Source organism: Chenopodium album, chromosome 4 (genome assembly GCF_948465745.1).
Source record: "Chenopodium album chromosome 4, dcCheAlbu1.1, whole genome shotgun sequence".
Taxonomy (NCBI): domain Eukaryota; kingdom Viridiplantae; phylum Streptophyta; class Magnoliopsida; order Caryophyllales; family Amaranthaceae; genus Chenopodium; species Chenopodium album.
Window position 1 is genome coordinate 76221341 of NC_137837.1, and position 25896 is coordinate 76247236.

Here is a 25896-nt window from a genome sequence, read left to right on the forward strand (position 1 = left end):
GAGTAATTTGAGACTTGTTTGACTCAATTTGGTGAAGAAATGAGCAATCCGCCATTGTTGAACCTCTTAAGGTCGTGAAGAACAATGCGGCTCGTTCTTGATGTTTTTGCTAGCAATTCTTGTTCAATTTGTCACAATAATCACTATAGTGTTGCAAGAAATTGTTTGATTGCTTGAAAAAATGCTGTCATGCTCAATTTGAATTTGTGCTCTGTTCTAGTACTACGTACTCTGTTTTTGCGAACATAGTATCATGCAGCTAGGCGAACCTTTAGATACTATAGAACCTTAATTTATGATGATTCTGCACAATGTAGCATGGCTAGACAACAAGGCTTAGGTTCACGGTCCAGAAACACTAGACGGGAGCATGAGCCCGTGGAGGACGACACTACACCGTCCACTTCGCTTGGTCAGCTCCCAGAGTGGGATGAGCAGACCTTGTTCTTTGCCCCTGTCCACCACATTTCTGAGAGGGTGAGACGGGGAACCGAGCCTGGGAGGACACGGCATCACGGCTCTGGCTGCGATGGTCTAGGCAATTTGTATAGGATGCATATCGCCAGAGATCGAGAGACGAGACTCCTATGGGAGTCTTGCGAGCCGGTTGCCTTGTTTGAGACCTCCGAGGCTATGGTTGCCTCCAGCGGGGGTCACCACGTAGTACGCGCTCTGGTGGAGTTCTTCTGGGACACCACCAACACCTTTCATTTTCCATGGGGTGAGATGATGGTCACTCCTACAGACTTTAGTCTCATCACAGGACTGGAGTTCTCTTCTGTGCCACTGCCATTCGACGGCAGTATCGACGTCTTTTCTCCAGAGGTCGAGGAACTGTTGGGGCCGATTGCTGTTCGGGCCCGAGCTGAGGTCGAGACGACTCAGTTCAGTGCTAGGGGGATTCGCCGCTCGACGCTGGCAGCGGCTCTTGATGACGATGCGACCACCCGAGAGCAGCGGGTGCGCATCTTTGTGCTGATGTTGTTGTCAGGGACATTTTCCCCTGACAGGGGTAGTAGGGCATTGCTTTACTACCTTCCTGCTGTTCGCGATCTCCGGCGGATCGGGACTTATGACTGGGCCAGCTTGGCCTACACTGACTTCGTTCGCGCGCTGAGGGACTCGTGTCGCCACTGGTCCTTTAGGACGAACGTTGCTTTGTCTGCTTTCTGGAAAGTCGTAGAGGTAAACATTATTCCCTATAAAGTTTAACCCTACATGTTAGTTGGCATTTATTCATGCTTTGAACTCCTTGTAGATCTGGTTCTACGAGTACTTTCCTTCCATTGCGCCGGCGAGACCATCGCCGAGGGGGTATCCGGCGAGCGTCTCTTGGGGCGGCCACCATGTGGACCTGTTTACTGCACGTGTCCGGAGTCGGATCATCTCGGTACGACTTTTAGTGTTTATCTCGCAATTCTGCGATGTTTTAGACATGTTCTTACCCGATTGGTATTTTTATAGGGACCTGAGGTAGTATACCGACCATGGGGTGGTTGGACAGTCCCTGGATTAGCCGCACAGTACTCTGCTGAGCGCCGTTACTTTCTGGGGACCTACGGAGCGGTTGTATACTTAGGAGAGAGAGTTTCTAGACAACACTCTTCCGATATTTTTGTTGTTCCTGCTCCTCCACCACGTCACATGTTTGACGAGAGAGAGTTGTCGAGCATGGCTGAGGAGTCTGGTTCCTTCTGGCGGTGCCATGTGATCCTTGGGCGGAGTTATGCTGAGGAGCTACTTCCTTTGTTAGCTCCAGCCCCTGTACCGGCCGAGGATGTGAGGGTAAGATCCTTAACTTTTGTTTTTCGCTGAGTAGCCCCCAAGTGATACCTTGCTGATTTCTTTCTGTCTTAGCAGGATGGTCCCACTGAGTTTGTGCCACCCCGTATGTCCATCCACTACCAGGGGATGTACGGGCCGATCGAGGAGATGATTTCTCCGGCTCCTGAGGGCGAGCGCTTCGTGGAGCGGTCGATTCCTCGTCACCAGACCAGGGTAACTCTAGTTCTAATTCAGAGTCTTGTATTCAGTTATCATGCACTTTTACTGATTTAACTTTCCTTGACAGTTCTCACGCGAGGTGGTTTCGGCTATGGCACGATGCATAGATGCCTTCCGGAGCCAACTCGTCCGGATGAGGAACGCGGCTACCTGTCGTCGAGACGACGCTGTCCGAGAGGTAACTTTTCTTTACTCATTATATCTGCATTATGGCTTCAGTTTTTTACCTTGTTTCTGATTTAATTCTTTTTGCAGGGTCAGCCGATTGCTTCTCACACCCGTACAAGGCCTGAGGGGCGGAGAGAGCCGGCGAGGTCTAGCTCGAGACATCGTCGCACTTCGTCAGGAGGTAGAGGTGGTCGTTATGAGGCTGCTCGAGCCGATGTTGCTGAAGGCTCAGGGTCTTCTTCTGAGGGTGCTCCTGCTGCACCGGTAGGAGAGGCTACCTCGGCTTTCAGAGGTGGTGGGATGTACGAGGTTGGCTCGTCATCGCAGCAGCCTCCGCGATCTCAGCCTCAGGTTGACCTTGGCTGGAGCGGTCCTGTTTTGAGTTTCCCTCCTCCTACGGAGACTGGAGCTGGTGCTGAGGCCGGAGCTGGTGGAGAGGTGACTCCTCGGACGGCGCAGTTTTATGGCATGATGGGCCTACGTCCTCCGGCACCGTAGTTTATTTCTGTATATGCATTTTATTTTGACTTTTTATAGAACTTTGCCTTTGACTTGTTATTTAGACACTTGTACTTTATTGTAAATTGTAAATTTATCTATTATTATGTTAGTGTATGTTAGTGTGTGAAAATGTGATAACAATTTTGCGCAAAAATTCCGTCATTTTCATTATTGATGGAGGGTATTATCCGACTCTCTCCCCCAAAAGGAAGGTGGAGAGAAAGGCTGATTTTTGAATTTTAACATAAAATCCAAAAGAAAATAAAAATAATTGCTATATGTAATTAATTAATAAAAGGATAGAAAAATATTTAGAAGAAATTAAAACGGGGCCATAAATTCATTAACCGACTCCAATTTAATATCAAAACGCAAACTGAGCACGCGCGGCTGTCCTGCTGACTTGGCGCCAGCTGGCGCCAGCCTATGGCGCGTGGCGCCAGGCGCTATTGCTAGCGTGTGGCGCCAAGAGCTGTTGGGTGACGCCAATATCGGGGTTTTGACGCCAATCGACGCTGACTCCGTATTTTATCCAGATTGAAATTCCTCGCAATTCGAGCATAAATAGCCCCCTGCTCAGCCGATTCTTCACATAATTCCAGCGAAAAAATTATTCTTCTCTTTAGAAAAAAATAATAATCATGTCTTTAGCTACTAAAACCTTCACCCAATATTCTCATGAATGGTGTTGATTTCTTAATGCTAGAGAAAGAAAAGAATTGGATTTATTTCACTTGGGGGGAATATATGGTATTAAAGGGGTAGATCTAGACATAGACTTCATACATACCGCTTTAGAATATTGGAACATTGATACACATTGTTTTAGAATAGGGTATGATGAAATTAGCCCTTTGCCAGAGGAATTTGGTGCTATTTTAGGCTTCCCTGCAATAGACCTGGTAGTAATCCCTAGAGTAGATGCATATTACTATAAGGATTTTGAGCGCTTTTTTAACTTGAAGGAAAGGGATCTATCAAAAATAGTAGATGGCAATGTGGTGAACTTAAAAGAATTCGCACGCTATTATTTTGATAAACCTCTTGCTGAGTCTTTTCACATATATAGAAGAAGGGCGTTCTTATTCTGCATGCTTAATCAATATTGTCTTAGTAGTGGTAAAATTAACGAGGGTCAATCAATTATAACCACTGTGCTAGAAAAAATTGAATCAGGGAGAAATCCCATGCCATTAATAGTTGGAGAGACTATGATTAGTCTAGATGAGTTAAAAAGGGACCCAAAAGCACCTCTTCGCGGTTCTCCAATTTTATTACAGGTAGAAAAATAATATTTTTAATTACAGAAATCAAAAAATATATTTTTGTATTGTAATATTAATTTATTTGCATTGGAATTTTTTACAGATGTGGCTAATGGAGAGGCTAGGATTAATTAGCCCTCCGGACGACATTGAAAGTTATACGCCCACTTGCTTTGTGAGAAGAAAGAAGCGCATCCCTAAAATTAGGCGCTATGGGTGGAAGAAAGTTTTTGAATCACGTGATTTCGCTATCAAGTGGGTCATCCCGTGGTGGAAAATAAAAAGGATGGTTGGTGTTAACAAGCAACCTTTCTGCCGTCTTCCAAGCTTGTCTCGCATGACATATTATTACCCCTGCAGAGTAAAGAGACAATATGGTTTGCTTCAAAATGTTCCTTCCGGGGATCTTCGTCCTCCCTATGAGTATCCCATATCTCAAGAAGTAGATAAATTTGACACTTACTGGAGCGCTAGACCTTTATGGGAGGTGATTCCCCAAAAGGTTCCTCCTTCTTTACCTAATGATGTAAAGAAGTGGTTACTGAAGAAGTCTTCAATTGATCAGGGTAGAACCGTTGTGAAGAATCGTCTAGGTGACAGGGTGACACCGGCCAAGGAACGCTTAGGTGCAAGAATTGAGTTCAAGACACCTACAATGCCTAAGAAGAAAAATACTACTAAAGACAAGGGGAAAAGGAAAGCTATAGACAAGAAGGCTTGGGTGGAAAAGAAGCATGGAGTGCTAGCTGAAGGAGAAACAATCTATTCTAAGATTGAATGTAGGTCCTCTAAAGGATGCCTACTAGCTAAAGTAATGGATGAAGAGGAGGAAACGGAAAAGAATTGGAAAAGAGCAAAGAAGGAGAAGAAAGACTAGACCATTGCTTAGCTTTAGATTTATTAGATTCTTAATTTTTATTTAAAGTTAATTTATTTCAGCCTTATTTAAATTCCATTAACAGTGCATTTTTATTTCATTAATGAAATTTCAGCTTTCAATTAAATTGTTACTTTAAATTTATTTTATTAAAGCAATGAAAAACCGAAAAAAATTAATTTTCGGAAATCTTTCGAGTACGGAAGTCGAAAATTTTCCGAAAAACACCGAAATTCGCCCAGATTTTACGACTGAATTGGCGTCAGTAATTGCAGATTGGCGCCAGCTATTGAGGTCTGGCGCCAGGCGCCAATTCCATCGTCTGGCGCTAATGGCTTTTGGCTGGCGCCAGACTATGTTTTGTGACGCCAGTGGCTTTTCCACTTTTGTTAACTTTTTGTTGATTCTGGAACGCGGAGATGTCGAAAAATAAAGTGGCCGCACCCGTAATGGGTTGCCTACGTATCCTTTCCTAAGGAATCAGGCCGAACGTAGCTCTCTTGAGTGTCCTACTCAAGTAATTATGGATAGTATTTTTTAAGTTGGTCAAGATTGGTCATGTTTGAGAATTCATTGCCATCCATATCAGTTAATTTTGCTGCACCACCTGACAGGATTGTTTTGACAATGTAGGGGCCAGACCAATTAGGTCTAAACTTTCCCCTTGGATCTAAAACATTTTTCCTTAGCGCTTTTAATACCAAATCTCCTATTTTGATATTTCTTGTCTTGACCTTCTTATTAAAATGTCTAGCCATACGAGTTTAATAGCACTGAGTGTGATGTAGAGCTTCTAGTCGTTTTTCATCGAGTAGGATCAATTCTTCATATCGTGCCCTAGTCCATTCAACTTCCTCGATTTTACTCTCTAGCGCAATACGTAGAGATGGTATTTCTAGTTCGACAAGTTGTACGGTATCCATTCTGTATACCAAAGAAAATGGTGTATTTCCTGTTGACGTACGGATTGACGTGCGATAACCCCACAATGCAAAGTGAAGCTTGTCAGGCCAATCCTTATAATTTTCTGTCGTTTTCTCGATGATAGTCTTTAAATTCTTATTAGCTGCCTCGACTACTCCGTTTGCTTGAGGTCTATAAGGGGACGAATGATGATGTTGGATACCATATTTATGTAGCAATTCTTCACATTCGGCTTGAAAGTGAGTTCCATTGTCACTTATCATTTCATGTGGGACTCCATATCGACAAATGATATTTCTCTCGATAAAGAGTGCTACATGTTTTGCAGTGAGTTTAGCGTATGATTGCGCTTCAACCCACTTCGTAAAGTAATCAATTGCTACTAGAATAAATTCATGGCCTCCTGTCCCTGGAGGAGCAATCTTGCCAATTATGTCAATTCCCCATGTAGAGAATGGCCATGGTGATGTGTAGGTGTAGAGCAAAGATGGAGGAACGTGTTGTAAATTGGCATAAATTTGACACTTAGGGCATATTTTCACATATTGATGGCAGTCTCTATTCATGGTAGTCCAATAATACCCTTCTCGCATTATTTTCTGGACTAACATTTTGCCATTTATATGAGTTCCACAGATTCCTTCGTGGACCATTCTCATTATTCTTTGTGCATCCACCTTCCCTACACACAGGAGGGCTCGACCTTTAGGTACCCTTTTATGTAGCTCGTTGTCTATGAGTACATATTGAGAAGCCAAAAGTCTCAAGGCTCGTTTTGCTCTTTTGTCAGCATGAGGAGGGTATTCTCCATTGGTGACATAGTTGAGAATGTCTGTGTACCATGGTTCTTCTTCTTGTTCTTTATCTTCATCTTGGACTGGGTCATCGTCTTCTATAGCCTGTATATATGCCGGTTTGTGCCTTTTTTCGATAGTTAGAGGCATTTGCTCGATATCCGTGGGAATCCTAACCATTGAGGCTAATCTTGCCAAGGCATCTGCAAATTGATTTTCTTCTCTAGGTAGATATGTGTATTCTACCTTCTCTAACTGATCGGTAAGAGTTTCCAGATAAGTTTGGTAAGGGGCTAGGCTTTCACTCCTTACTTTCCACCTTTTAGATATTTGATTGATGATTAGAGAGGAATCTCCGAATATCCTTAACTTCTTTACTCCCAATGCCAGAGCTGTTTCAAGGCCTACCACACATGCTTCATATTCAGCAGCATTGTTGGTAACGTCGAAATCAAGCTTTATTGAGATTTGGACGTGTTCTTCCTTAGGTGATACTAGTAGCACTCCGACACCACATCCCTTTTGGTTTGAGGCTCCGTCGAAATACAAGGTCCAAGTATCATCTTCGGTGACCATCAAATCTTCATCTGGAAATTCGTTGTCCTGTATTGGTGTCGAGTCTTCTATTGGAAAATCTGCCAGAAAGTCTGACACCACGGATCCTTTAATAGCTTTTTGTGGCATAAACCGCACATCGAACTGGGCTAAGTTGACTATCCATCTTGAAATACGTCCATTGAGTGTTGATTTCTCGAACAAGTATTTGAGTGGATCCAATCGAGATACTACGAAAACGGTATGCACCAATATGTAATGTCTCAACTTAGTCGTGGCCCACACCAAAGCGAGGCACAATTTCTCGAGTGGTGTATAGCGTATTTCGTATTCGAGCATCTTCTTAATTAAGTAATAGATTGCATTCTCTTTGTTTTCTACCTCTTGTGCTAGCATGGCTCCCATTGTCTCTTTGGTAACCGTCAAATATAACCTAAGAGGTATTCCGGGAAGTGCTGGCGCTAATACGGGAGGATTTGCAAGATAGGCTTTGATCCGGTCAAAGGCTTCTTGACATTGGTCATCCCATATTGCTGGTACATTCTTTTTGAGCTTTTTGAAGATTGGTTCGCATATCGTTGTTAGTTTTGATATGAACCTGCTTATGTATTGCAACCGACCAATGAATCCTCGAATCTGTTTCTCGGTCTTGGGTGGTGGCATTGACATGATTGCTTTAATCTTGGTTGGATATATCTCTATTCCTCTAGAGCTTATGACGTACCCCAAGAGCTTGCCTGAGGTGACTCCAAAAGCACATTTTGATGGATTCAACCTCATATTGTATTTTCTTAACCTTTCAAAAAATTTCCTTAAGGCTACTTGATGGCCTGGACGGTCCTTTGATTTTACAATCATGTCGTCGACATATACTTCAACTTCTTTGTGCATCATGTCATGGAGCAAGGCAGTTGCTGCACGTTGGTAAGTAGCACCTGCGTTTTTCAACCCAAATGGCATTACCGTGTAACAGTAAGTGCCCCATGGTGTGATGAAAGTTGTTTTCTCCATGTCTTCTTCCGCCATGAGAATCTGATTATACCCTGCGTATCCGTCCATGAATGAGAGAAGCGCGTGATTTGCTGTGTTGTCTACCAAAATATCGATGTGTGGCAAAGGGAAGTCGTCCTTCGGACTTGCCTTATTTAGATCTCGATAGTCGACACACATCCTTACCCTTCCGTCTTTCTTTGGAACTGGGACGACGTTGGCGACCCATTCGGGGTATTTGGATACCTTGATGAAACCTGCAGTTATTTGTTTTTGAATTTCTTCTTTTATTTTAAGTGCTACGTCGGGTTTCATTCGACGTAACTTTTGTTTTACAAGTTTCATTCCTGGGATTAATGGTATAGTGTGTTGAGCTATTTCTCTGTTAATGCCTGGCATATCTTCGTATGACCAAGCAAACACATCGATAAATTCTTTAAGCAAGTTAATTAAATCGGTTCTTTCTTGTTTATTCAATGTTAGTCCGATTTTAACTTCTTTTTTATGAGTTGAATCATTTGAGATGTCAACTGTTTCAGTCTCTTCAATTACTGGTGTTTTCTTTTCAAGTGTTTCCATTGCTTTAATAAATTCTTTATCTTTTTCATCGTTAGCTAAGAAATGTTCGTCATCTTGGGTTAGGGAAGAACACGAGAAGTAAGGAGAAAGAGCGATATTATTATACTCTGAGATCATTACATCAAAGAGCGATATGTCCTCAAGGACTGGATCACTAACTATCCTAGGAGAAGAAATAGGAAGGGGAGGCGTTATAGCTAAAGACCCAGAAGATTCTATGGGGAAAGACTCTGACTCAGACTCAGACTCTGACTCTAACGATTCTTCAAACATTGGCCCTTGTCCTGTCGTGATTGATATCTTCCTCCCACTCGGAGTAATCACCTTGATAGTCTTGCGCCACCCTTGCAGTGATCCTTCAGCTGGAGTAATTAGCTTTGAGGGGTCGAAGTTTTCACTTTGTAGGACCGTTTGAATGAGTGAGGAGTTATCTTCCTCATAAACTGGCTCATTCTTTTCTCGCCCAAACAGTAATCCCATGACGTTAAAGTCAAAGCATGGAGATGCTTTCTCCTTATGGACGGGAGTTGGGATTTCGTCAGTGAAATAGCAATCCAAGAAAATCTCGAATCCTGGTTGTCGTATGCCATTTACAACAAATGGTTCGGGAAATTCATGGCATGGATAGTCTTCCCCTTCTTTTATAAACTGACCATTAAGCGTAAGAGGGTACTGATCCATCGGAATTGCTTTCTTTTGAATGCGAGCGTTCCTACGTGCTTTCAATTTGTCCTGGGCTCGCTTGAGATCTTTCCGAGTCGGTTCGAAACCAAGTCCGAAAGTATCTAGTTTAGGGAGGCCAGGTGACTCTATTGATTTTGCTATCCCCTTCTTCTTTCCTAAGGTCATCCTAGGGAAGTGTCCTTGTTTCTTTAGCATAGTGTTGATAATCATGTTGGAATGGGGGTCATGGCAAAGAGATGTCCTTTCATCCTCTTGGATTAAGGAGACTTCTTCGTTAAAGCCCCATAGGTCTTCATCATCTTCGTCATGCTCCACGTTGATGATTGGATTCTCTATTGATTTGATCCTCATTGGCGAAGCATCAATAGTGATGGGTATTCCTCCAACTATGGCTTTCACTTGTTGGTGGAGAGATGAAGGGACGGCCTTTAGATCATGGAGCCAAGGGCGTCCTAGTAACAGATTGAATGAGGCTTTGATGTCTACCACTTGAAAAGTAGTAGCATGTTCTATTGCTCCTGCCGTCACATTTAGGGTTATTTTTCCAAGAGCTTGACGTCGAGTATTATCGTAAGCTCTTATTCCTTGTGTGGACGGAGTTAAATCCTCATCCTTTATGCCGAGCATCCTCGCAGTCCTAAGTGGACAGACATTAATAGCCGATCCATTATCCACAAGAGTCATGGGAACGTTCATTCTTTTGCAGACTACCGTGAGGTTTAATGCTTTGTAATGTTTGTCACCTTCCGGGGGTAAATCTTTATCAGAGAAGGTGATTAGATTAATTGGACTAGGGAGATCACTCGTAAGGAAGTTAGCCAGTCCCTTAGGAGTGGTGTCAGAATCTATCCCGATTTTGTCCAAGGCATTCATCACAGCCAACCTATGTTCTCGAGATGTTGCCAGAAGCTTCCATACATTCATCTCCACTTTTGTTTTCTTGAATTGTTTAACGATGTCATTGTCTTCGATGATAGGTATGGGAACTTGTTGTACAGTAGGCATAGGTTGTGTTGAAACAGGAGGTTGTATTCTCCCGGATCTTGTGAGGACGTCTATTGATGAATCTTCTTCAGCCCAAATGTCGTCCGTGGTGTATGATACAGAAGGTGAAGATCCCACTATGTCTTTTAGATAGACATCTTCTTCATCACTGTCCCATACTCCATTAACATCTATATCGTCTTCTTGTTGAACTTGGACTAATTCCTTTCTATCAATCATTTTCTGCACCAAATCCTTGAATTTGAAGCAGTTTTCTATGGTGTGTCCTCCTGACTGATGGTATTGACAGTAATATCTATCTGTTCTTTTTAATGATTCAAATGGTCTCGGTTCGAGAGGTTTGACCTTGCCACTCTCGGAGAGCATTTTAAACATTTGTGCATACGGGATCCCAATTGGAGTGTAAACTTTATTGCTCTTCTTGGGTCTTTCGGTGACTTGTAAGGGAAAGTGTTTTGCCTCATAAGTTGTTTTTACTGGTGTGAATTCTCTCTTAGGTTCTTCATCATATTCCTTGCGAAGTTCATTCAAAATTTTGAGAGTTTCATGTAACTGTTGCGATGTCTCCCTCAGATACAGTGTGAGTATTCGTATCTCTACCTCATTTGCTGGTTCTGGAAGATTATCTTTGACATCGAAAAAGGTCTCTTCTTCTTCCTCTTCGACGTTGGTTACTTTGACAGGCTTAATGAGAGATGAGGGGTCAACTTCACCTTCTTCATCGGAGATAGCCAATGTGTGAGCTAGAGGTGCATTGTCAATACTCGGTTTCTTACTGGCAGGAGGCAACGGCAGCTTATTACTGTCAATTAAGTCTTGAATAGCTTCCTTAATCTTCCAACAGTTTTCAGTAGAATGGCCCCTACCTTGATGATATTTGCAATGCGCATTGGGGTTCCAATTAGGCGACCTCTTCTCGACTGGTGGATCTCCAAATGGTCCAATGGGAGTTATAAGACCTTTTGCATTTAGCCGATCAAACACGGTGTCATAACTCATGCCAATAGGAGTGAAGTTTCTCCTAAACGGTTTCTTTTGTCCTTGGTTGTTCATGGCGAGGACTTCTCCCAGATTAAAGGTGCTAACATTATTTGAGTGGGCGGTTTTGGAAGAAGAAGGATTGTCGTTCTTCTTTCCTTTCCAGCCACTGTTGGAGTTATTGTTGGCATCTTTAGATTTAGCTAAGTCATCTTCAATATTAATCCCAATATCATAAACGACCTTAAAGGTATGAAGGTTATTTTGATATTTAAGATGTTTTGAATATTTTTCTTGGAGATTTTTAATGAACAATCTCACGGACTCTTTTTCACTTGGTACCTCAATCATTTTAGCTGAGGTTTCTCTCCACTTGTTAAAGAAAGATGTGAAGCCTTCATTCTCCTTCTGTTTGAGGATTTCAAGTTCTCTATGGTCAGTTTCGACTTGAACGTTGCACTTGTACCTATCGACGAAAGCGTTTGATATGGATTCCCAGGTAGAGGTCTTTTCTTTTTCAAGAGAAAAGAACCATTGTTGGCAAACGGTCTCGAGAGATAGCGAGAACAGAGAAGGGAAAATTTTCTTATCGATACCCTTGATACTCATTATTGTTTCAAATGCCCTTAGATGGAAGTAGGGGTTGTCGATTGCTCTAAACTTTGGGATGTCGTTGGCACTGAACTTCTGCGGAAGAAGATCCTTATCCACCGAGACCCCTTGGGATGTGAGTTCTTGAAACTTGTAGTCGCTGGATAACTTGCTTAGGCTTTCTTGCATGAGGTCCATTTGTTGTTGCTTCGCGGGATCCTCGATCTTAAGTGCGAGAAGCTTTAGTGTCTCAGTTACAGTAGCCAGTTGGTTCTTGAGATCATTAACTTCTTCCTGAGTTGCCATTATAACTCTTGCTTTCCTCTTTCGAGCTATAGGTTTGTCGAAAAGTTGGACTTGTACGAAGAGGTTATCTTTGATTAATCGTCCTTCCTTTCTTGACCACGCGCTGTAAATTAAGCCAGTTTGCGTTTTAATTACTTAACTCGAATCAATTTGACTTTATGGCTTTTATAGAAAAAAAAGGTATGCATATTTTTAGGGAGCAATAATGTACATGTGTTTAGGGAACTTAAGTATTATTATTGGAGGATTAATATCCGACTTACCCCCCTAAAAAAATGACGAAAAAAGACGCGCGCACACAAGACTCCCTTAATCATGGTCAAGACATGTGTATTGGTGTGTGTATTGGTGTGTGTATTGAGTGTAAGTGACATGCTTGGACTCTTGTGTAAGACCATGGGACTTAGTGCCTAAACTTGAATATTGATTCAATTAAGTATTATTGCCAGCAAAATTAACCTAATTAAACAGGAAACTGATTAATTAGACATTAGGTGATGACTCGACAAATAATCCGAACTGTCGGCCAAGCGACAGGACTGGCGTCACAATATGGTGCTTGGCGCCAGACTTTTTAGTAAATGTCTGGCGCTACACACCATACAGTGGCGCTACAGCCCAGATTTTGGCACCAATATTGGAGCCTCGGTCTGGGACTGTTTTCGGTATTATTAGTCAACTGGGGTATGCCTAAAGTCGTACTAGGTCAATTCCGATTGAAAGAAGAAAAAACTTTATTGACTCGAATTAATTAATTAATTAATTAATTAGGCAAAGTTCTTTAAGTCATTAATTATAATCTCAACACAAATCAACAAACAGTTAGGAGGAGCATAGGATATATATGCACAACAAATAATGCACAATTAGGCAAGTAGGCACAATATGATGCAATGAGTTCGCAACCTAACCATGGCTCTAGTTCTCTAAAGTTCGGAATATGGTTTAGTCAAATAGGGTCCATGGTTAATTGTCCAGATGCACCGCGTAGAAGCCTAACCGTGAAGGGTTAACGCGTGTGGATAGAACACTGCGAGTTTTTAGAAAAAAAAACTCACTTCCATGGTTTGGTGAATTCAACCTCTCAGATGTACCCTTTGTTGCCAGGAGCGTTCAATCGGGTAGATAGAGCATGAATTCCCAGAGGGTTATGTCCATATGTAGAACACATATGGGTTTTAGAAAAGTGAGAAAAAATTCAATCAGGAAGCAGGATCGAGCAAACAATACGAAAAACCGGTCGAAAAACAGTTCCTCCGGCTAGGGTACAAAAGTTCTCGGACTTCAGAAATGCCGAGAGCTAGGGGTAGCAACACCCCGGAGAGCATGCCCTCCTCTCACCTCCACTCACTCCTCCCTCACCTAGGGGTGACAATCAAACTACCTTAACACCCCGGAGAGCATGCCCTCTTCTCACTCTCACTCAATTCTCCCTCACCCCGGGCTATAGCTCCCTCACCCCGGGGTATAGCTCTCCCTCTCACTCAATACTCCCTCACCCCGGGGTATAGCTCTCCCTCTCACTCAATATTTCTCCCTCACCCCGGGGTAGCACACTCAATATTGCCTCACCCCGGGGTAACACCCAGCTAAGCCGAAGTAAAACCTCACAAGAAACTCTCTCTCTCTCCGGCATTGCCCTGACTCACAGGTTCCTAAGGGGAAAAACTTAAAAACCCGAAGTAAAACCTCTTGGCACTGCCCATCAACCCTTTCGACCTCACTAATCTTTCTCTCTCTCATGCCTCGCAAAAAATCTCACGCGCGCGGCTACCCTCTCGGCTAGCAGCACAAAAAATCACCAAGTAAAAACCAAAACACTTAAGCTCTCTCCTTGACTTACCTCACCTCAAAGCCTAAGTTAAACCCAAAGCTCTCAACTATGTTTCCTCTCCCAAACATCTCTCACCCTCGCGCACCTCGGCATCTCTCGGCACCTTTCGCTCTCCTCGGCATGACCGAGCTAACCGAGCACATCCCTCCGCTTTCACTTTACTTGGGTTTTCACAAGAATTCTCAATAGGTGACCCCCTCGACCTAGCAAGCCCAGCCGAGCCCTAGGCTCTTCTCAGCTCTCTCTCTCCTCACTCACTCATTCGGCCTGAAATACCCCTAGGCCGTCATCCCTCACCCTTTCGGCCAACATTAAAACCTTCAGGCCTCACATCACACTCTCACCTTAGCCGAGCGCTCAGCACGCGCCCACATCTCCCTCGGCCTCACACCCCTTTGACACAGAACTCGAAGGCAAAACCCGAGTAAAACCCGAAACCCCCTCGGCCTCCGCACAGCTACCCCCTCGGCACATACGCCTAATCCCGTCAGCCGCACAATGACCCCCTCGGACATGCGTCTACCCTCTCGGCCAAGAGCAAGCCTCAGCTCCTCTCACTCTCGTGCCTCCCTCAACTAAGGATACTGTAGGGAATAATTTCAAGCCTTTAAAATCCCACTAGCTTGAACCCCACTATGATCATACACTAAAGTACGGTGGCGTCCAAAAGGGAAGAAGATAGAGCAAAAGAGTCGCCAACAAGTTTTTAAGGAACTTGTAAACCGTTCACGAGGTGAAGGTTACACCCCTTAACGATCCAAGAGATCGTCAACTCCATAAGGTCATGAACCAAATAAGGGTTCGGGGATGAAGGTACAAATCCAACCTAAAAGAGATTGATCCTGCCCTAATAATAGGCCTCTACTTTATTCTGCTCGTATTCATGTGCGCTTTCTGATTAACATACAATCAATAGGATTAACCCTAAACCTGTTTAATCTATGTTGGTTGAATTTAATGCACAGATAAACTATTATTGGCGATCACTTGAATTATAATCACAATTAACCCTAACAAGATTATTAATTATCTTATTAAGCGTGATTGCAAGTACCAATTCCCTTTAACATGCAATAAAGGTGATCAAGCAATAAATAATTATCAAGCAACATAATAAATAAATAACATCATTAATAATAATAATATCAATCATAATCATAATCATCATAATCATGTTAAAGCATAGCAAGATCCTAGGCATGATACTAACAAGATTAATAACAAACCCTAGCATGTCACTAAGCATTAAAAATCAAATCTTTAACCCTAACATGATACTAACATGAATTAACATTAGAAAGAATATAAAAGGCATCATACTTTTAATCATACTTGATATTAAATTTATCCTAGACATGATACTAGGAATCAAAATAACAATATAAGCATGATATCTACATCATAAAATCAATTAAACCATTAAAGTACTTACGTGGATGCCTCGTACCTCTTTCTAATAACAGATTACACGCGTTAGTAACTTCAAGGAAAATAATAAACAAAGCAATTAAATTAAATAATTGAAAGAGAGATTTGGGACCAAACCCTCAGAAATTAAAACCTTTCACGTCTAGGGCGAAGGCAACTTCGAATATGGCTAGGTGTTTCTAGATCTAATGAATGCGGAATTTTGTATTAAAAAGAAAAGTATTAAAGGAATAATGAATGATTGTTAAGAATTAATTGATGAAAGAGATGAAGATGATGAAAAGAATTGATGAACGGTTTGTTAATAAAGAGAGTTGATTAATGGTCAATGAATATTGATCATTGGTAATTGAAAAAGTGATTGTTGATGAATGAAACCGGAGTTTTAAATACGATATTTATAGAGAAAATCATCCAAAAAAGATAATTTATCAAAACAGAGTTTGAAGACCGCAAAACTAACTTGGCGCCAGCCCTGGCTCATTGGCGCCAGGACCAGTGGCTAGCGCCAGGCGCCAATGCTGGCGTCTGGCGCCAATCCTGGTTCCAGGCGCCAAGGCCTGGGGTTGGACGCCAATTTGGATTTCAACGCGTTTTCGAAATTCTGATAATTTTACCATACTGGAAGATAAAATAATATAATTTCAGTCGAAAATGCTATTTGATCTAATTAAAACTCTGAAGAGTCCTAATTAAATTAGGAATGAAAAGAACCTTCTAGAATATTCTAGAAGACCAAAACCATTCCTAATTGCATTAGGAATGATAAATCATATTAGGCCCTCCCCTAGATCATTGGGCCGTACTTAAAACTCAAACCGGGCCCAGTTTAGTAAATTAGCCATAATTTCCTCAATATTCATCGGAATTGGGCTTATAATATATCGTTGGAAAGGTCTTTGCAAACCCCATCCAACTACACCACTATTGGACCCATATCATGGACCAACCAAACTGGATTGGCTGTTTTCTTAAAATAAAGTTTTCAAAAACAGAGAGAAAAGAAAAGAAAAGAAATAAAACTTTCCGCAACACTAGACCTTTCCACACTTTCGTTTCATTCGATTATGATTCGACGTGAAAGGCACTCATCACTGGGTTTGGTTTTGGGGAGACACAAATGGGTGTCTACAGATACCTAAGGGTCTGAATGCTCAACCCTTTCGGCTCTCTCGCATCACTAGCAGCCCTCAACCCTTTCGACTCTCTCTTTCAGCCTTTTTCCCTTATCACACCTCCCACCCGTATTTCTCTCCTAACCCCGGGCTGCCCTCCGCACGCCGCGCACCACGCACCCCCTCGGTGCGCCGGACACCCAGAAAGTAATGCAGGACACCCCCTCAGCCCTCGGCTCTCCCTCACATCACTCAGCAGTACCAGGAAAAACCCCTCAAAAATCAAACACAAACCCCAAAATTCGAAAAACCAATTATAACACTCCTAGCCGATGAACACCGATTGATGTGACTTGAACACTCAAACTCTCAAGAACTTGGGAGAAAGTTGGGAGAATTTTTAAGAATTTTCTCTAAGGCAAATGAGAAATGAAAAGCAAGTAGTGTGAAGGGGGAGTTCATATGTTCAAAGCTAAGGAGATGACAATTCCTCAAAACCCTGGTTCAAATGGGCCTAAGTGATCCTTGATCCCAGAAAGTCACCATTGAAGGATTAAGCTTAATTACCAATTAGCAGGGAATCATCATCAGATTGTCTCTAGAAATCCCTAGCTCATTAAAAATGGAGATAATACATGCCTTCAGCAAAATACGTGGAGCTCAACCTGAAGAAAATATTCTGAAAATGGAAATTTCATCGGTTACCCCTAAGCCATCATCAGGCTTAGCCCTCAAAATTGCTCAATCATCTGAATTAAAGTAGCTTCTATGCATTGCTTTGGGCTGGTACCCTTGCAAGTCGCTTGGGGCTCTTTTTAGCCCTCAGATACCCTTGGGGCTCGTTTTAGCCCTCAGGTACGCCTCGGGATTTACTTCAGCATATGTGACAACTTCTCTCATCTATATTCCGCGTGATATCCGAACTTCATGCGATCTCGTTCTCACATCACGCGTGGGGCTAAATGTTTGGGCCTAGTCCATTGTCCTAAGCCCAGTGACCCGAAATTACGAAAATACCCCTCCATGATCCAGCCCATCATTAGTCAGAGCAAAGTACGGATTTACCCCTAATCTATCCAATTAAGTACAACTTCTGCCACCTGAAATTACATCTATAAATAGCTCTCCAATCATTGATGATGGTAACTTTTTCCTAATTCTCTAATCTTCTCTCTCTACTTTCTCTCTCTAGAAAGTACATTTGCTGACTTAAGCATCGGAGGGGCTTTCCCGGGTCACACCCCCGGGACAGTTAACCTTCTTTCTCTTTTGCAGGCCTAGCTCTCGGACAGCAAGGCATAGCTGAGGGACATTCGGACAATCATTGGACATAGCTCTAGGACATCTTGATTACCCTTATTACCCTAAGACTCCCAGGAGCATTTTGTTTCCAGAAACAGGTGGCGAGTATTAATAATCGTATTAATAATGTGTTGACACCTGCTGTGCTATGCTGAAATATGATATTCTATGCTTTGCTTAGAAGCTTAAAAAACAGGGTCTTACTCTTTTATGTCGGTGGCCATGCAATGCTATTATGGGGTTTACTTTTTCAAATTTATAGATCGAGGTTACCCGTTCAGTGTTATAGGGGTTACTCGTGTTACTCGGTTAGAGTGTCTTGCTCTAGGGGTTACATACTTTGTTCTGTTGCAAGTAGTTATTTGGTGAGGCCAATTGTACATTTTTTTTTGATGATTAAAGATGTGGAAAATGTTTGGAGGGTAGTCTCTAAAAAAATGTATATAATTGAAGGGTTGGGGATTTAGAGTACTATAGTGAATTGTTGATAAAGGAAATGTATTCTCGTGCTAATGCATGACATATATTATACTATGTACCAAAAAAAAAAAAACTCATAAAATAAAGTGAAATGTTAGTACGTAGTGTTTTTAAAAAAATGAAATGTTGGGGATTTTGAGTGCTATATTGAATTGTTGATAAAAGAATTGTATAATTGTGCTAATAATGCATGTCATAAAAGTGAAATGTTAGTAGTAGTCCATTTGGAAAAAAGAAAACAAAAAGAAAAGCAAAAAGGAAATAGTGAATGGAGTAGTTATTGATTTTTAAAAAAATAATAATAAATAAAGTAGTGGGATTGGTAGTTATTTTTTTCTTAAAAAAAAAAAAAAACCAAAAAAAAAATCCTAATGCATGAGAGTTGAGGAATGAGGTTTTGGAGGCTCCTCATTCACTTACTCTACAATTATATATTAGATATACTTCTGGATTACGGTATTCCACTACTCCATACCCAAAGGGAACACTGAAAAACCATTGCCTAATATAAAAAAAGTGTTGCCTTGTAGCTAAGGCAACACATATGAGGTGTAGTTTATGCCCCCGTTGTCTATTCATAAGGCAACACATTTTTATTCAAAACAACAATTCTAGCCAAGGTAAAATGACAGCTAAGGCAACAATTGTACAAAGGCAACAAGTAAAAATTGTTGCAACCTTAGGAAACAGTTCAAAACTATCTCCTTATGTTATAATATATAACAACCTTTCACCTATTATATTGGTTAGTAATAATATAAATGTGTTGCCAAATATCTCAAAGAGTAACATGGTAAAAATTAAAATGAATCAACATGTGAACTCAACAATAGACAACAATAAGTCTAAAGGTAAGCCGAACATCAATATAGATGTAATTTAATTTTATAACATAGCACATGTAAACTCATCTAAATCCCATAAACATTATATAATGAAATATCACTACATCATGTATCTATAGTCTATACCCTTAAGATCCTAAATAGATTCACAATTTAATACATTATTAGTACTACTAATTGTTTGTATCTATTGCAATACAAGAGGAAGGGGTTGTAACGTCCAAAGAATATAGCAACTCTTTGTCTTTGTCTTCAATATATATTTCACTTCCATGTACTTTACACCCTGTAATACCAATTAAATAACAAAGTTAAAGAATAATATAGTTATCAAAAATTATTTTAAATAATTCAAATTCTTAACAAAGATAAAGCATGACATAAATTTCACAATGTAGTAAAAGAATTCAGCATATATTTATCCGAGTTAAGCTAGAAATTAAATTACTCCAATATGCTTCGGCTTGTGGCTAGAGGTTCCTGCTAGGAAGTTGCTACAGAACTTTATAAGAAAAAAAATACCGGTATTGAGAATCTAATGATAAATGTGCAACACAAGATCAAATCACGAGTGGTTAATAAAAACCCTTGAGGTGTGGGATATGGACAATATTTTTGCCTCACTCTTGATATAGTTTAAATCTAGAGAAATAGGGATATTATCATCTCTCTTGAACAAGCACCAAACTGAAGCATCAACCTCTTCGATATAACAACATAATACAACAATAGAATGATATGAAAGCATCTTTAACTCTAAAAAATGAAAGCATCATGACAAGGAAAAACTGCAAGATATAATATTTTCATTAATCATCTAACGTGAGGAATTTATTTAACTTGAGATAACTTAATTAAGTCAAGGTTTCATTGTAAGATAAAATGTAAGTTACTTTTTTTTGGGGGGGGGGGGGGCAGCAAAGAGGGGCGCGGGACGCTCACATAATATGGACTTTAGTGTCCAAAGCTCCAATTAGACACCCCAAATTAAAAAACATAACCAAATTAATTACATTCTCAATATTTTCATGAATGAGGTACTTCTATTAGGAAAGTAAATACTCTAAGCAATTATTCTTTGGAAGCAAACACGACAAAGTAACCTGCATCAATATTTTTCTAAAATTTTTATTTAAGAAGAGCAAACCAAAGATAGTGCATGTATTCTACTCTTGAAAGCTAAAGTGGAAAGTGGACTTATGTTTTAAATCACTCAACCATAATTTTCATAAGACTGCTAATATCGTTTTGCATAAAACAATTGAATGAAAAAGAAAAGTAGAAGTTAGAGTCTTTGAGACTTACGCTGCTCAATAGGCCATAATCGAAGCTACTATAACAGAAGGTTGTAGATAACAAGAGGAGAAGGATCATCACGAGCCCATTGATTTTTGGTTTCTGAAAAAGCAAGAAACACAAACAATCAAGAAAAAAAAAACTTTTGAAGTAATCAACCTTACATTCTACAAGATTAATTGCCATTCAGATTTACCTTGGTCTAGTTTTTTGCGATAATCACATAAAATTTCGGTTGATCCAATAGTTTTTTTTGGTACTTAACAGGGTTACAGGACCAGGTTATAGTACCCCTACCCTCAAATTGAAAGTTATACAATCACAAACTAGACCACGAAAAACATTATTCACATGAATCTTACTTGCAAGATCAGAACTCAAAATCAATAGATACACTATAAACTCAACACAGCTAATCTTATTGCAATTACTTGACTAATTGGAACATAGAAAAAGGGAGGAAAAAACAACTTAAAAATAATGTCAAAGGTGTTAGTATCACACTATCACAAGGTCTAGTTTCCCAACTGCTGAAACAACATCAGAAAATTATATAGAAGTATGAGTAACACCCTATCACAAGGCCTAGAACTCTAGATTCCCAGCTGCTACTCTATTACATACCAAGTATTTAACAACACTTAGATATAGTACATACAACTCAGCAACTTAATCCTTTAATCCTTCATTGTGAAAAGGTAACCATGAAAAGGCTAGTACTTACAGCTGAAGCAAAAAGGCAGGAGAATGACAAAAATGTATCAGTTTTTTTTTATTATTTATTTATTGCTGTAGCACAATTTTCTGGTTCGAGCGTACTAATATACTGACACACATAACACTCGCACACAACCGCACCACAACAGCAACAAAAATATAGCAGTCAAACACTAAATACTACGGAGTAAGAAGTTAAATATTTTTCCAATATAATTCTTAAATAAAGTAAGAAAATTGAAAATTTTACCTGTAAAATTTGAAATTTTATTTGACCCTTGACCTTGTTGAGATGGAAGATATTCTGCCTGTAATTCAGGAAAATAATGCAGAAATAAGAAATGAACTTTAATTATTAATGACAATATGAATTCGAATTCAATATACAATGCAATCTATGGGGAATTTAGGTTACTGATTGCTAATAAAATACAAGTATGTGTAATTAATGTTTATACTCCGGTATAAGATTGTAAAAACAAAACAGCACCACAAAATCCCCAACGCATTCAATTTTTCTTTAATTAATTTGAAATTATTCATGAAACCTAATTTTATTGGTTTTTATTAGGTTTTTTAATCATGCATTTTTAATTCAAACAAATCAAGTAACTGACAACAAAATTCATTTCAATTTTTAGGGATTTTTTTGAATTAATAAAAGGGATATTTACAAGGGATCTAATTCGAAAATTTGCATACCTCGCCTTGAACCTCGATGGAAAGTAGTTTTGCTGAATTCAATCCAATTCGAAATTAATCAAGTAACAAATAGCAATTCTGATTGAAATCATGCATGGAAGGAGTAGCTTTGGTGATTATCAGATCAACGTCGATTATTATTACATTAGGATCCTTCGAAAAACAACCAACTCGATTGATTTAATCAGCCGAGAAAAATTGTAACTCCGGTGATCTCCACATCAGATCAACGCTGATGCAATTGGTGACTTTGACATGGGTGGTAAGGCCGACAAGGGTTTTTTTTTGAAATTTGATTTGTTCATACGAATTGTTGAAGAAGAAAAAATGAGATGGTCTACAAATTAAAGAGGATGAATAGAACCGAAAAGGCTAGGCGAGCGTGTTTTTAGAACTAAGACTCTAAGCGGCATCACAGTAACTGGCTTTTCTTGAGCCCGTTAAGGTCAATAAGGTTTGACCACATATTTGTAGCGGGCCTTTTCTACGCTAGGCGCCAGCTACTAATATTTGGTTAAAGTGAGGGATTGCTTAGATGGTTTGAGTAAGAGCTAGATGGTTAGGGCTTCCCATCCGGTTCTACGGGATATTGGGATCGATTTTCATCACCTGCTCCCGTGGCTCTCTAAATAAATAAAAAATAAATTAAAAAAAAACAACTAATATTTTGTCACACTCTCTTTAACTGAGTTTTTGTAATTGGCCTTGGCTATGCCCGTTACTAGTGCTAATTTATTTGTAACCTACATTGGTCATGTCAGTTACTTATACTCTTATATAATAACTGACGTAATATTATATGTTAGCTATTAATAATGGGACGTTACTATTGAGGTTTTTTCTACTAGTGCTCTAAGAAAGAATTTTTCTTCATTTACCTTGAAATACATAAGAAAAATAAATATATAATGGGGTAACCCATGATTTTCGTTTAAACATTTAATTAGATTAAACATCATCTAGTTGGCAACACACTTACTAACGATGTGTATTCAATGAATTGATGTCATAAATGATAAGTGACATATTGTTAGGTAACAATTATAATGTCGTTATCTTTTCTAGCAATATTTTCTAAACATGTTGCCTTAGCCAAGAGAAAAGCAACACTTTAAATGATTGTTGTCTTTAGTGATCTATAGCAACACTTTTTTAATTGTTGCACAAGGATCTAGTCTTATTATTTTGGTTCATAGTAACATTTTAAAATTGTTGCCTTAGGTTATCAAGGGTAATATTTTTTTTAGTGTTGCAATTTTAGGTGTTGCCTATTCTCATTATTTTTGTAGTAAATAATAATATATCACTTATTTACTTTAACATCATGTATAAAAAAAAACATGCATTTATTAAAATAACATGTCCTTATTTAAAAAAATAACATATATATAAATTGAAATAATAAGAGGTTTACATCAAAATAACATGAATTTTATAAATCTGGAGTACAGTGAAAGGATCAATGTTGAAAAAACAACAACATGCAAATATAAAATAACATATATATATATATCACTACTACAAAAACACCCTATGGAGTCGCCTCTTACAAAGTATGTGACACCTAAGGATAGATAAAAGACATCTAAAAATGAGTTGAAAGGAATAGACATCACCTACACTATAACAGGCGACACATAAACTATACGCGTCTCGTCTTTCATTATGTGTGACTCATAAAGTATTACTTTACGAGTCGCATATAGTCTTTTACTATTACAAGCGACACCTATGCCCAGTTTTGTTTTTATTTTTATTTTCTCACATGGGATACCTCCCTGACTCCCTCTCTTGCGCCTCTCCCTCTCTCATTTTCTCTTGCCTCCCTCACCCAGTCGCCGATCTCTATCTCTTTGCTCCCATATCTCTAATATCTCATCTCTATCACTCATCCTCCTTCATTCTTAACTAGATCACTGCCATCTTCACCACCGCTAGACCACTCTCACCTTTCTTCTCTCTCCTTATTCACTAGTGGTTGCGATGGTGGCGACGATGGCGACAATGATGCTTCAATTTTTAGGGTTTCGGTTGATTTTTTTTGGGCATGAGGAGTTTCTTCAAATACCCATCTTTTAACGTTGATTATATCTGCAATATTTAGATCTTACGGAGTAACGTAGTTGCTTTTTTTTTTTGTTCAGATAATAGATCTGAAGATATCCATGTATACGGGTTGTGAAGAGTATGGATATGGGCTTGCATCTCCTCCAACAATAGCGGTGACTTCCACTTCTCCAACAACAGAAGCAGCGGCTACCACCTCCTTCAACAACCGCGATAGATTTCACCTCCAACCACGGTGCTTCCACCTCCTCCAGCCGCAACGTACCTCCTTGTAATTTCGTTTGAGCATTTGAGCATGCTAAGGTTAGCGTTTTAGTGTTTTTTACCCAAATTTTTTCACCTAATTTATTGATTTTTATTTTTAGATTTTTAAATACGATGTAATTGATTCCTCTTGAATACAGTCCTTACTTTCTAATTGTATTTTATGTGTTCCATGAATTGAGTTTACAAGATTTGAGGAATACCCAGTTCAAAATTTGATGATTTACACTGTTTTTTTATGCTCAACTAATGGATCCAAACCTTAAATCTTAGGTTAGGGTTCCATAATTCTGAGGTACAATTGTTAATTTTGATTTGATTTTCTTTGTTTTAGGTAAACCTCACTTCATTATTTTGGGTAATTTTGTTGTCTAACTGAAGCTCATTCAATGAATTTTGAGGTGTTTAATTTGTTGTTGGTTTTTGGTACCTTAACAATAATCCATTTGCTTTAAAGTTTGGTACCTTAACAAAGAATAAAAAGGCAGAAAGAGGTCTTTAATTTGTTGCTGAAAATGTTTATTTGTATTGTATATGTGCATGAGTTATCTAAGCAGAACCTCATATTATTTTTGTGATCATAAAAAATTTGAACATCTGTAGTAGGTCTATATGTTACTGCGTTGCTTTGAACCGAATTCATTATTGGTTGACCTTTGCCACTTTGAACTGAATTCACTATTAACTGAATTTTAAAGTGGGAACTGAATTCACTATTAACTGAGTTTTAAAGTGGGTATACAACTCTATTAATGTAGAATTGCAGACTACAATAATTAATTTAGGAGTTATTCACTGTAATATGCAAGGAATATCACATTGTTTTATTGGTCATGTCTCGTTGTGAGTCGGTTTCTCTTATTTGGAGGTTTTGACATCATCATGTTTCACGTGAGTTGTGAGGTTGTTTGAATAGTAGTGTGCCATTGTCTTATAATTTTGGTCTTTTAGAAAGGGAACACTGTAGAATTAATTTCCTGATCTTGTACTTGATTTGAATGTATTTTTCCCTGTCAATATTTCTGTAATAGGTTGTCAGATATATTCAATGCTTAGTAGTCATAAGTTGAAGCCAAATAGTGAGACAATCAGAAAAATTATCAACATGAACGTTAGAATGAAATATGTGAGTTTTTAAAATGCACACCATTCTTCATTTTTCATTTCCCTGTTTTAGTCTACTTTTGCTTCATTTACCAGTTCATCTTTTGCTGCTCTCTGTAGTTTGATAATGCATATACCGTGTGAAGGATGTGGGAAAGATTAAGAAAGTTCCTTCAGCAAGTATGTTCAATGCTATATTGGCTGGTTATTACAGAGAGGTGAATTTTCCAGTCTTTGGTCTTCCTGATTTAACTAAAGGTAAAATTATACTAAGTTCCTTCCTCTATTTCTAGAATTTGTGATTATTCTTATATAATTCTCAATCTAAAATCAAAATGTCAGTTATTTCATGTCATTTGATATAATTTGATAAAGTGCACAATTGCTGCTTAGCTCTTTAGTTTACTCACATTGTATTTTATATACTTCTTACTAATTATTTCATTCTGGGTCCTCAATGACCTTTGAGATGGAGAATTGATTATCTTCTATAATTAAATATTTTAAATTAACTTTTCTTT

General features: G+C 39.3%; 2 protein-coding genes across 2 annotated transcripts in view; both read left to right on the forward strand.

Moving 5' to 3' along the window:
• LOC145627327 (uncharacterized) overlaps positions 1-25896 on the forward strand; it is a 100706-nt gene that overhangs the window by 25799 nt on the left and 49011 nt on the right. The gene's annotated exons all lie outside the window — the stretch shown is intronic.
• Positions 1672-24282, forward strand: LOC145626188 (uncharacterized). The gene is made up of 6 exons (XM_081678618.1): positions 1672-1785; positions 1861-1998; positions 2072-2182; positions 2260-2353; positions 18163-18254; positions 24085-24282. The coding sequence occupies exons 1-6, from the start codon at positions 1672-1674 to the stop codon at positions 24280-24282; spliced, it is 747 nt and encodes a 248-aa protein (XP_081534744.1).

Coding starts and splice junctions, on each gene's coding strand:
- LOC145626188 (XM_081678618.1), top strand. CDS start 1,672: ATGGCTGAGGAGTCTGGTTCCTTCTGGCGGTGCCATGTGATCCTTGGG. Junction 1,786..1,860: donor TACCGGCCGAGGATGTGAGG/GTAAGATCCTTA, acceptor CTGTCTTAGCAG/GATGGTCCCACTGAGTTTGT. Junction 2,354..18,162: donor TCGTCGCACTTCGTCAGGAG/GTAGAGGTGGTC, acceptor TCAAATTTATAG/ATCGAGGTTACCCGTTCAGT.